The sequence below is a fragment of the Zalophus californianus genome, chromosome 10 (assembly GCF_009762305.2).
Source record: "Zalophus californianus isolate mZalCal1 chromosome 10, mZalCal1.pri.v2, whole genome shotgun sequence".
Taxonomy (NCBI): Eukaryota; Metazoa; Chordata; class Mammalia; order Carnivora; family Otariidae; genus Zalophus; species Zalophus californianus.
Genome location: NC_045604.1, coordinates 80,982,607 through 80,996,271, shown reverse-complemented (window position 1 = coordinate 80,996,271; position 13,665 = coordinate 80,982,607). Strand labels below are relative to the sequence as shown.

The following is a 13,665-nucleotide window of genomic DNA, read 5'->3' as shown; positions in this document are numbered from 1 at the left end:
GGCACTCACACCATCCAACCTGCCTTACTTTAAGCAGCCTTGGTGGGGACCGGCTCCACTCCAAAGTGACTCCTGCCCTGGGCAGAGGGGAGGATCACCACACACACTGATTCTACTGGAGCCCCAGCAGCGGGCTTGGAGCAGACATCTGATCTGACTGCTGACCCACCAACAAAAGGCTCTCGGAGACAAGGCAGGGAGAGTGCCCTGCCGGTTGGTCCAATCGTAGCCCTGGCAAATGGGCTGAAGGCAGGGATCTGGTCTCATCCAACTACAAGACCAAGGCAGCACAGAGACCAAACCCTGCCACAACAGGCAAAGTGGGTCACTGTAGCCAACTGGACTGAAGGCAAACACGGCTCAGCCAGAACAGTAGTAGGGTGCATGCAACACACGTCAGAGACACCCCTGAAGCTGCTACTTCTGGTGAGCAGGACACATGGTACTACAGGGCACTACGGGACCTCTTCTTCATGAGGTCACTGCTTTCAAGAGCAGGAGATGTAGCTGACTTTCCTAGTATGTAGAAACAAACAGATTTAGACAAAATGAGGAGACAGAGGAATGTATCCCCAAATATAAAAAAGAACCAGAGATGAAGAACTCAATAAATGAAATTAAAAATCTACAAGAGTGAATCAATCATAGATGAGAGGAAGCAGAAGGATCAGTCAGCTGGAAGACAGAGTAATGGAAAGCAACCACGCTGAACAACAATGAAATAAGAAAAGGAAATGAGAACAGGTTAAGGGAACTCAGCAACACCATTAAGCGTAACAATATTCACATTATCAGGATCCCAGAAGGAGAGAAGAGAAAAAAGGGAGCTTATCTAAAAACTTATCTAAAGAAGTAATAGCTAAAAACTTCCTTAATCTGGGGAAGGAAACAGACATACAAATCTAGGAGGCACAGTGAGCCCCAAAGAAGATAAACCCAAGAAGGTCCATGCTAAGACACATAATAATTAAAATGGCAAAAGGCAGTGATAGAGTTTTGAAAGCACCAAGAGAAAACCACCATATGCAAAGGAAACCCCATATGGCTATCAGCTCATTTTTCAGCATAAACCTTGCAGGCCAGAAGGGAGTGGTATGATATATTCAAAGTGCTAAATGGAAAAAAACCTCCAAGAATACTCTACCCAGCAAGGATATCATTCAGAGTTGAAGGAGAGAAAAACAGTTTCCCAAACAAAACGTAAAGGATTTCAACACCACTAAACCAGATTTACAAGAAACATTAAAGGGAATTCTTTGGAAAGAAAGGGCCATCATTAGGAGGAAGAAAATTAGGAAAGGAAAAAATTTCACAGGTAAATATAAACATAATAAAAGTAGTAGATTAATCATATAAAACCCAGTATGAAGGTTAAAGCACAAAAGCAGTAAAATCAATTATACCTATAAAAATCAGTCAAGGGATTCACAAAATAAAAGGATGTAAAGTATGACATCATATACATAAAATGTGCAGGGGGGAAGGAGTAAAAACTTTTAGTGCTTTTAGAATGGGGGCAAACTTAAACGACCATCAACTTAATATATATTTGCTATATGCATAGGATGTTATCTGTCAACGTAATGGTAATCACAAATCAAAAACCGGTAATAGATATGCAAAAAAGAAAGAGAAAAGAATCCAAGGATATCACTCAAGAAAGACATCAAACCACCAGGAAAGAGGGCAAGACAGGAAAGGAACAGGGAAAAAATACAAAACCAACCATAAAACAAGTAACAAAATGGAAATAAGTCCATACCCATCAATAATTAGTTTGAATGTAAATGGACGAAGTGTTCCAATCAAAAGACACAGGGTGACTGAATGGATAAAAAAAGCAACATCCATCTATATGCTGCCTACAGGAGACTCACTTCAGACCTAAAGACACATGCAGATTGCAACTGAAGGGATGAAAAAGCATTTACCATGCAAATGGAAGTGAACAGAAAGCTGGCATAGCAATACTTATTCTGTCAGACAAAACAGACTTTAAGACAAAGGACACTACATAATGATAAAGGGAACAATCGAATAAGGAGATATAGCAGTTGTACATAGTTACACACCCAACACGGGAGCACCGAAACACGGAAAGCAACGATTAACAGACGCAAAGGAAGAAACTGACAGTAGTACATAACAGAAGGGGACTTTAACACCCCATTTACATCAATGGATAGATCATCCAGACAAAAAACAAGGAAATAGTGGCTTTGAATGATACACCGGACCAGATGAACTTAAAGTATATATATATTATATATATACAGCCACATCAGTGCAACTATGTAACTTAAGTATATATATACTTAAAGTACATAAAGATAAACCATTTCACATTCTTTTCAAGTACAAGTGGAACTTTCTCCAGAATAGATCACATGTTAGACAAGTCTCCATAAATTAAAAAAGACCAAAATCCTATCACGTATCTTTTCCAACCACAACGGTACGAAACTAAAAATTAGTCACAAGAAAAAATCTGGAAAGAACACCTATATGTGGAGGCTAAATAACATGCTACTAAACAATAAATGGGTCAACCAACAAATCAAAGAGGAAACAAAAAATAAACAGAGACAAATGAAAATGAAAACATAATGGTCCAAAATCTTTGGGATGCAGCAAAAGCTGTTCTAAGAGGGAAGATTATAGCAATACAGGCCTACCTCAAGAGGCAAGGAAAAGTCTCAGTCTTACACCTGAAAGAGATAGAAAAAGAACAAACAAAGCCCACAGCCAGTAGAAAGAAGGAAATAATAAAGATTAGAGCAGAAATAAATGAAACAGAGACTAAAAATAACCACACTGGAATAGATCAGTGAAACCAGGAGCTGTTTCTATGAAAACACCAACAAAATTGATAAACCTTTAGCTAAACTCATCAAAAAAGGAGGATTCAAAAAAATAAAGTCAGAAATGAAGGAGGAGAAGTAACACCACAGAAATACAAAAGAGTACAAGAAAATACTATGAAAAATTATATGCTAACAAATTGGACAACCTAGAAGAAATGGATGAATTCCTAGAAACATATCACTTTCCCAAAGTGAATGAGGAAGAAATAGAAAATCTGAACAGACTGATTACTAGCAAAGAAATCAAATTAAGTAATAAAAAAACTCGCAACAGAAGTCCAGGACCAGATGGCTTCACAGGTGAATTCTACCAAACATTTAAAGATGAGTTAATACCTATTCTTTTCAAACTAATCCAAAATAGAAAAGGAAGGAAAGCTTCGAAATTTATTCTACAAGTCCAGCATTACCCTGATACCAAAACCAAATAAAGACACTACAGGAAAAAGAAGACCAGTGTCTTCTGATGAACACAGATGCATAGAAGCTTCGAAATTTATTCTACAAGTCCAGCATTACCCTGATACCAAAACCAAATAAAGACACTACAAGAAAAAGAGGCCAGTGTCTCTGATGAACATAGATGCAAGAATCCTCAACAAAATATTAGCAAACCTAATTCAACAATAATGAAAAAGATCATTCACCAGGAACAAGTGGTTTTTATTCCTGGGATGAAAGGGTGATTCAATACTTGCAAATCAATCAATGTGATACATCACATCAATAAGAGAAAGGATAAGAACCATATGATCATCTCAATTGATGCAGAAAAATTTGGTAAGGTACAACATCCATTTATGATAAAAACTTAACAAAGGTTTAGAGGGAACATACGTCAACATCATAAAGGCCATATATGAAAAACACTATATTCAGTGGTGAGAAACAGCTTTTCCTCTAAGATCAGGAACAATTCAAGGATGTCCACTCTCACCACTTTTATTCAACATAGCACTGTAAGTCCTGGACACAGTAATCAGACAACAGAAAGAAATAAAAGGTATCCAAACTGAAAAGGAAGAAGTAAAACTTCTATTTGCAGATGACATGATATTATATATAAAAAACAGTAAGGACTCCACCAAAAAACTACCAAAACTGATAATGAATTCAGTAAAGTCACAGGATACAAAGTTAATATATAGAAATCTGTTGCATTTCTATACAGTAATAATGAAGTAGCAAGAAGAGACATTAAGAAAACAATCCCATTTACAACTGTGCCAAAAAGAGTTAAATACCTAGGGATAAACTTAACCAAGGAGGTAAAAGACCTACAGTCTGAAAACTATGAAACACTGGTGAAAGAAACTGAAGATGACATAAACAAGTGGAAAGATATTCCATGTTTATGGATTGGAAGAACCAGTATTGTGAAAATGTTCACACTACACAAAGCGATCCACAGATTTAATGCAATCTCAGTCAAAATACCAAATTTCCATAGAACCAGAGCAAACAATCCTAAAATTTGCATGGAACCACCAAAGAACCCAAAGAGCCAAGGCAATCTTGAAAAAGAAGGATGAAGTTGGAAGCATCACAATCCCAGTTTTCAAGATAAAAATCTGTAGTAATCAGAACAGTATTACACTGGCAGAAATAGAGACACATAGATCAATGAAACAAAAGAGAGTCCAGAAATAAACCCATTCTTCTATGGTCAGTTAATCTATGACAAAGGAAGCAAGAATATACAATGGAGTAAACACAGTCACTGAAACGGTGTTAGGGAAACTGGAGGCCTTTTTTACACCATGCACAAAAATAAACTCAAAATGATTAAGGACCTAAATGTGAGACCTGAAACCACGAAAGTCCTAGAAGAAAACACAGGCAATAATTTCTTGAATATCAGTCACAGAAACATTTTTGAATATATGTCTCCTCTGGTAAGGGAAACAAAAGCAAAATTAAACTCTCGGGGCTACACCCAAGGTAAAAAGCTTCTGCAAAGCAAAGGAAACCATCAACAAAGCAAAGAGGCAACTTACTGAACGGGAGAAGATATCTGCAAATGATATATCTGATATATGTATATATTTGCAGAATATATAAAGAACTTACACAACTCAATACCAAAAAAACCCCCAATTTCTCTGAAGAAGACACATAGATGGCCAATAGACACATGAAAAGATGTTCAACATCACTCGTCATCTGGGAAATGCAAATCAAAACCACAAGGAGCTATCACCTCACACTTGTCAGAATAGCTAAAATCAAAAACACAAGAAATAACAAGTGTTGATAAGGATGTGGAGAAAAACGAACCCTGGTGCACTGTGGATGAGAATGCAAACTGTGCAGCCATTGCAGAAATCATTATGGGGGTTCCTAAAAAAATTAAAAATAGAATTACTTTATGATCCAGTAATCTCAGTACTGGGAATTTATGCAAAGAAAACAAAAACACTAATTTGAAAAGAGATATGCACCCCTATGTTTACTGCAGCGTTATTTACAATAGCTAAACGATGGAAGCAACCCAAGCGTCCATCCATAGACGAATGGATAAAGAAGTTGTGGTGTATATATACACAATGGAATACTACTCAGCCTTAAAAACGAATAAGCTCTTGCCATTTGCAACAACATGGATGGACATACAGGGTATAATGCTCAGTGAGGTCAGTCAGAGAAAGACAAATACAAAATGATTTCACTCATATGTGGAATTTAAGAAACAAAACAAACAAAACAGAGACGATCAAAATACCAGACTCTTAAATACAGAGAACTGGTGGTTGCCAGAGGGGAGGTCAGTCGGGGAATGGGTGAAATAAAGGGGATGAGCACTGAGAAATGTATAGAATTATTGAATCACTATATTGTACACCTGAAACTAATCTAACACTGTATGTTAATTATACTTGAATAAAAAGAGAAGAACAGAGAGACCTGTATAAAATACTTGCCCTGGCCATCATCACATCTATCCTTAACGTGACCCATCCCCCAAGGAGAAGTTAAAAGGAAAACCCTGAGTCTGAGTAAGTAGGAAGTGCAGGTTACATAGCTGCCAGAGCTGTCTGGGAGTTTTCCCAGTGCCTGGTGTTTGGGTTTAAAGTAGCATTTATAGGAGAAGCATGGGAAATGGCAGAGTGGGAGGGTTCTGAGCTCACTTCCCATGGACACATCAAGTATGTAACTAAATATAGTGAGACTCACTCTGAAAATGACCTGAAGACTAACAGAACCTCTCTCTCCCACAACTAAAGATATAGTGAAGGCCACACAGGGAAGGGAAGGAGGGGCAGGGAAGTGGTCAAGAACCACCCCCCTGGCACGGTGATCTGTATCACCCATGAGCGTGGAAGTCCTCCATGAGGAGCAAGGGGATCAAGCCCCACAGTGGGCAGCCCCACCCTGGGGATCTGCAATGGGCAGATGAGCCCCCAAAACCTCTGGCTTTGAAAATCAGTGGGGCCGGAGCCAGAAGGCTCTAGGGAACTGAGATTCTGCTCTTAAAGGGCCAGTGCATTTTATCACTCAGTCTGAGACCCAGCACAGAAGCGGCAGTTTGGAAAAGTGTCTGGGTTATATGCGTAGGAGACTTACTTTTTAGGGCATGTGCTGGGAGAGCCGGGATCTGCGGGAACTCTGTGTATGAGTGTAAATACTGGTGGGAGCCAGCTCTGACACTGTCCATCCATCCTTATCTTGCTAGCACTGCTTGCCTGGCCCACCAGCACACCCACAGACGTCTCGGCCCAGAACAGAAGCGGAGTGCACACAGTCCAGACAGAGGACACCCCTGGAGGGCCTGGTTCTGGTGAGCAGGGGGGACTGCATTCCTGGGCCTCACAGGACACCCTCTATACAAGGCCACTACTTTTAAGACCAGGAGATGTAGCTGGCCTACCTAATACACAGAAATAAACCCGGAGTCAGACAAAATGAGGAGACAGAGGAATATGTTCCAAATGAAAGAACAACACAAAATCTCAGAAAAAGGACTACATGAAACAGAGATAAGCAATCTTCCTGATAAAGAATTCAAAGTAATGGTCATAAAGATGCTCACTGGATCTGAGAGAAGAGTGGGTGAACTCAGAACTTACACAAAGAAACAGAAAATATAAAAAAGAACCAAAGCTAAGAATAAAATAAATGAACTGAAAAATATACAAGAGAGAATCAACAGCAGATTAAAGGATGCAGGAGAACAGATGAGAGATCTGAAAGACAGGGTAGTGGAAACCATCCAAACAGAACAGCCAAAAGAAAAAAAAGAAGAGAAAAAAATGAGGCTAGGTTAAGAGACCTCTGGGACAAGTGTACTGACATTTGCATTATAAGTGTCCCTGAAGGAGAAGAGAAAGAGAGAGAAAGACCCAGAAAACTTATGTGAAGAAATAATAGCTGAAAACTTCCCCAACCTGCAGAAGGAAACAGCCAGCCAGGTCTAGGAAGCACAGATAGCTTCAAACAAGATGAACCCAAGGACGCCCACATAATAATCAAAATGTCAAAATATAAAGAGAGACTCTAAAAAGCAGCAAGAGAAAGGCAACTAGTTATGTACAAGGAAAGCTGAGTCTTAGTTTTCAGCAGGAACTTTGCCAGAAGGGAGAGGCATACTATATTCAAAGTGGTGAAAGGGAAAAATCTACAACCAAGAATACTCTACTCAGCAAGGCTATCATTCAGAATTGAGGGAAATAGGAAATATAAAGAGTTGCTCAGGCCAAGAGAAGTCAAAGGAGTGACCACTAAAGTGGCCTTACAAGAAATGTTAAAGGAACTTCTTTAAGCAGAAAAGGCCAAAACTAGAAGAAAATTATGAAAGGAAAAAGTTTCACTGGTAAAAGCAAATGTATAGTTAAGGTAAATCAATCACTTATAAAACTAGTATGAAGACTGAAGGACAAAAGTAGTAAAATTAGTTGTATCTACAATAATTAGTTAAGGAATTCACAAAATAAAAAAGATGTAAAATATGACATCATATACATAAAAAGGGGAGTAAAAACGTAGTACAGAATTCTAGAATGTGTTTGACTTAAGCAACTATCAACTTAAAATACCGTACTATAGATAGGATATTATGTATGAACCTCATGGTAACCACAAAGCAAAAACCTTTAATATACAAAAAATAAAGAGAAAGGAATCCAAGTATAACATCAAAGAAAGTTATCTAATCACAAAGAAAGAAAGCAAAAGAAGAACTATGAAAAGAAACACAAAAACAACCAGAAACAATTTTAAAAAATGGCAGTAATTACCTATCACTTTAAATGTAAACAGACTAACTGCTCCAATCAAAAGACACAGGGTTCCCAGATGGATGGAAAAACTTAAGACTTACCTAATATGCTGCCTATAAGAGATTCACTTCAGACCTAAAGACGCATACAGACTTAAAGTGAAGGGATGGAAAAACATATTCCATACAAATGGAAGCCAAAAAAAAAAAAAACCCGCTGATGTAGGAATATTTATGACAGACAGGGCTACTCAGTGATGGACATGAGGGCACTTGATGGAATGAGCACTGGGTGTTATATGCAACCGATGAGTCACTCACTTCTACTGAAACTAATAATACGCTATATGTTAACTCAACTGAATTTAACTGAAATATGCTATATGTTAACTGAATTTAAAAACAAAACAAAACAAAGCAAAATGAAAGCCAGACTTTAAAGCAAAGTCTGTAGCAAGAGGCAGAGAAGGGCACTGCATAATGACAAAGGGATCAATCCAGAAAGAGGCTGTAACAACCACAGATATCTATGCATCTAACACAGGAGCCTCTATCTATCTACCTGTCTGTCTATCCATATAAAGCAAATATTAACAGACTAACGAGAGACATTGACAGTAATACAGTAATAGTAGGGGACTTTAACACCCCACTTACATCAACTAATAGATCTTCCAGGCAGAAAATCAATAAGCGAACAGTGGCTCTGAATGACACATCAGACCAGACAGACTTAATAGATATATATGGAACAGTCCATCCCCAAACAGCAGAATACACATTTTTCCAAAGAAGACATCCAGATGGCCAACAGACCTAGAAAAGATGCTCAACATCACTCATCATCAGGGAACTACAAATCAAAACCAGTAGAGACCACTTTGCACCAGTCAGAATGGCGGGTATCAAAAAGACAAGAGATAACAAGTGTCGGTGAGGATGTGCAGGAAGGGAGCCTCAGGGTCCTGTCGGTGGGAACGCAAACTGGTGCAGTCACTGTGGACAACAGTATGGAGGGTCCTCAGAAAATTAAAAACAGAGCTACCATGTGATCCAGCAATTCCACTTCTGGGTACTTATTTGAAGAAGACAAAAACATTAATTCCAAAAGATATATACATCCTTATGTCTACTGTAGCATTACTTACACTAGCCAAGATATGGTAGCAGCCCAAGTGTCCGCTGGTGATGAAGGGATAAAGATGTGCGACACACACTCACACACAGGAAAATTACTCAGCTATAAAAAAGAATATTTTTCCCATTTGTGACAGTAGGGATGAACTAAGACAGAATTATGCTAAGTGAAGTAAGTCAGAGAAAGACAAATACCAAATGATTTCACTTACATGTGGAATCTAAAAAATAACAAATGAACAAACAGAACAGAAACCGACTCAAAAATACAAAGACCCTGGTGGTTGCCGGAGGGGAGGAGTGGTGGGGGAAGGGTGAAATAAGTGAGGGGGATGAAGAGGTACAAACGTCCGGGTACAAAATAAATCATGAACGCAACGCACAGCACGGGGGATACAGTCAGTGATCTTGGAGTAACTCTGTGCGGTGACAGATGGGAACTACACTTATGCTGGTGAGCATTCCATAATGTCTGTAAATGTCCAATCACTGTGTTGTACGCCTGAAATGAATATAATATTGTACGTCGACCCTACTTCAATTAAAAAAAAATAGCATTTAAAATGCCAAGGAGGTTCCTGGCTCTGAAATTTGTGTTTCTTTCGCGGCCAAGTACACCTTCGACAAGGGAGTCTGTGTGAGGATGACACCCCAGATGTAAGCCCGTGGACGTGGCCACTGGCCTCACTTACCTCTGGAAGGGAGGACTGGGCACTGCGCGTCTGCTTGATGGCCTCCTCGTAGCGGGGAGGGTCTTTCGTCTTGGGGACTGGGCTCCCAAACAGGGAGTGCTGGACGACACACTGCTGGGGTGGCGGGGGCGAGCCGGGCTGAGGCAAACCGAGGGAGACACACGTCAGCTCCGGGCAGCGAGCTTCCTCAAGCCCTGGCCAGGCAGGGCTCTGCCCTCTGCATGGGGCAGCCCCATCATGGCATTCCTCAACTCGCGAGCCTCAGGACCTAGGACCCGTGTGGCTGACGGGGGGCCACCTCGTGTGGAAGGGCCACCTTCACTGTGGTAAGAGCGAAGCTGCCCCCTAACAACTGTCACCACGGTATTTTGGCTCTTTTGTCCCATGTATACTGATACTCAGTCCCTCCAAGGCAGAAGCGCTGGGTTTTGGAATGCTCTTGTACCCCAGGAAGCACCCCCGTTGCTGGTACTCCATGCTCACAGCATTACCTTACTGGAAGTGGTAGGTCCGTTCTGCAGGGAGGCACGTGGGGCACCTCTGGACTGCAGAACGCTGGTGGGCGTCTTACTGACAAAGGGCTGCTGGACTGCTGGAGCGGGTGCTCTTGGGTAGGGGAGAACGGTGTTCGATGCCGAGGTTGTGAAGACCTGTAATGAACCAGTGTTTTCCATTCAGTGTGTTCTTTTGCTCTTCCTACCAAAGAAAACCATGTCTTCGGACAAGGGGCAGCAAATGTTTGCTGGAAAGAGCCCTCAAGTACTCAGTTTAGGGCTTGCAGGCCCCGGCTCTCCAAGGTAGCTGCTCCACTCTGCTGCTGCAGCCCAAAGGCAGTCTCCACAACCCAGAAATAAATGGGTGGCACTGGGTTCCAGTCAAACTTTACCCACAGAGACAGGCCCTGAGGCCACGGTTTGCTGACCCTGATTTTCTGGCGTCAATCATCCCTTACTCAGTGGCCAGTCTTTGATGGCAGCGGGGACTGCACCTTCCGGGAAATCAGCATTTGCTCAGAGTAATTTTTCTCTTAGGCGATAGCTGAATTTCTCCTGTTCCTCACCAGGGTGATCTCATCTACTCTCATGGCTTTCATGTTCACGATTAAGCTATTAACCCCCCAACCCACCCCTCTTTTCCAGCCTTGCTCCCAAGTGCCACAGCCACATTTATAACCGTTATAAACATAAATTTGGGACATCTCAAATTTAATATATTCCAAACTAAACTTTCCCCTTTCCTCCCACCACCTCCAGTCTCTGAGGAAAAATAATTCTTGGTTCTACCTTCATTTATTTTTAAAACTTTGGTAAATGGAGCCGTCAGTCTCCTCTGCTTTCTCCCCTCAGCGCTCACACAGCTTCGGAATGCCTCCTGAATCAGGCCTCTGTTCTCTGCTGTCCTAATCCAGGCCCTTGCTATTGATCACTGGAAAACTGGCACAGCCTCCCTGCTGAGCCTCCCTCCCCCGTCAGCCCTCCACAACAGTTCCGGTCTTGACACCCACACCTGATGGAGCCCCCACACTCCTGGCTCCTCTGTCCTTCATGGTAAAACCTTCCTGTCTGGCTGGCACACGAACCTTCTACCACCTGGCTCCTTTTCTAGCCGACCTCAACAGCCACACGTGCTGTGGCCACACTCAATTTTCCAGTTTCTTGAACATTTCTGCAGATCCTTACGAGGCCCCATTTAAAATCTGCCCCCTTCTGAGAAGGTAACTTCCGCTCTGTCGGTGAGCGGTGAGGATTCTCTCCTGTGGAATGGCCGAGTGTGTATTTGGCCCCCATTAGGAGCCAAAGGTTTTATGGACTTTTGCAACTGTATTTCACAGAGCTGATTTACTCGTAAAAAGATCTAATATACTTTATACCACGTATTCAGAAAGAGAAAAACTTACCCCTATATTTCTGTTGTAAGTATACATATGTATTTCTCAAGTGGGAAAGTATATTTATGTGTGTGTCATATATCCCTACAAACGGTACCACTGCTCTGGGTGAGAATTTCTAGAAGTAAGTGTACTCCCCTTTGAAAAAGCTGAATTTTCTTCTTTTTGGTACAATGATTTCTTCCTTCAAAATGGAATTAATGACCCGATTCTAGTTTTTTCAGACTAAGTGAATAAGCCCTTATTTATTCTTGTCTATATCCTGTTTTGCTCTCTCCTCCCTAAAACAAACTGTCTTGACAATATGAACATTCACTAAACTTATCACTATACTAAAATGTTATTCTGAGCCCAAAGTAATACGCAGCTATAAGTCCTTGCTCACTGCGTTTCCCAGAGCAGATTCCAGAAGAGAGCACAAGTTGATGTGACTACCAATGACCCCAGGCATTGTTTTTGTCTCTTGCTCAAGTGGTCTTAGCCTAGACAGTACACACCACGTTGGGCCATGTCTACAGGTACACCTCATTATCCAAGTTTTTTTATGCTGAAGATTAAAATTCTGGGGCTAATAATTCTCAAGGTTTAAAATAGTAAGACCTGGGACAACTGGGTAGTTCAGTCGATTAAGTGTCCAACTCCAGATTTCGGCTTAGGTCATGATCTCAGGGTTGTGAGACTGAGCCCTGTGTCGGCTCTGCACTGGACATGGAGCCTGCTTAAGATTCTCTCTCTCCCTCTTCCTCTGCCCCTGCCCCCTTATAAAATAAAAGAGTGAGACCTATTTTTGAGGCCTTTAAAAGTTTTCTCGCAAGGAGATGTGCACATAGCTCCACCTACTGGATTAAGAGGGAATTTTGGTAACTTTGGGGCTTTCACATCAGAACTTTTTGGTAGGAACACATGCACAAGTTACTGAGCCCTAGACCAACACCGTCATTTTAAAGACGAGGAAAATAACACTCAGAGAAAGTAAGTGAATTTTGCATAAGGCCAACCACATAGGAAGTTGGGGAACCAGAATAACCAGGCCTGGGTCTTCTGGCTCTAAATCTGCAAGATGGCAAACTCTTAAATATACAAAGATCTTACTCAAGGCAAACCTTTCAGAAAGTATCTTTTTCATCTTCAAATCTCTCTTCTCAGGGAGCAGCACTGCCCCCCCCAATAATTAATTTGAAATTTAAGTCCCAGAAAATCCTACATATGAGGATTAAAAACATACTTTTGAAACTTTACTTGGAAAAGGGGTTTAACTGTTAAGATGAGCTAGCTTTCAGTAATACAGAACTCTCTTCCCCAAATAACTGGGTAATCCACAGCCAGAGGCCACGTGACCTGAGGCCCACCCGATGGGAGAAACATCACACAGAAGAACAGGTGCTTCCCACGAGGAGACTGCTTTGCAGATATTGCGGGATTGCTGAGCAGACAAGAGCACACGTCAGCGACAGCCTGCCACCTGTTAGCCTTCACCCACCTTTCTAACTTGCTGAGGCTGACTGAGCACATGTGGTGTGAAAGTGTCTTGCTTCTGAGGTACAGTCTGGGCTAAGCCTGAGGACAGGGTGGCAGTTGCTGTCTGAGGCTGAGTCTGGATTCCTGCTTGTGCTGGAGTCTAGGAAGCAAATAAAAAATCAATTTAATTGTCAAAATCAATCTCAGAATCAAAAGTTTAGATGTGGGGGCACCTGGCTGGCTCAGTCGGAAGAGCGTGTGACTCGATCTTAGGGTCATGAGTTTGAGCCCCACGTTGCGCGTAGAGATTACTAAATATATGTATATAAATTAAAAAAAGAGCTGAGATGTGGAATAACAGGTCATGTGGGGGTCATATCTGAAATGAAATTATTTACAGATACACACTTC

The 13,665-nt window shown here is 41.2% G+C and overlaps 1 protein-coding gene across 10 annotated transcripts in view; it reads right to left on the bottom strand.

Annotated features, from left to right (window-relative positions):
• MRTFB (myocardin related transcription factor B) overlaps positions 1-13,665 on the bottom strand; it is a 277,869-nt gene that overhangs the window by 13,745 nt on the left and 250,459 nt on the right. For all 10 annotated transcript variants that reach the window (XM_027613661.2, XM_027613660.2, XM_027613659.2 and 7 more), the window contains 3 exons: positions 13,277-13,414; positions 10,400-10,558; positions 9,909-10,046 (listed from right to left, as the gene is read on the bottom strand). In XM_027613661.2, the coding sequence (XP_027469462.1) occupies positions 9,909-10,046; positions 10,400-10,558; positions 13,277-13,414 (435 nt within the window). The remainder of the gene's footprint in view (positions 1-9,908; positions 10,047-10,399; positions 10,559-13,276; positions 13,415-13,665) is intronic.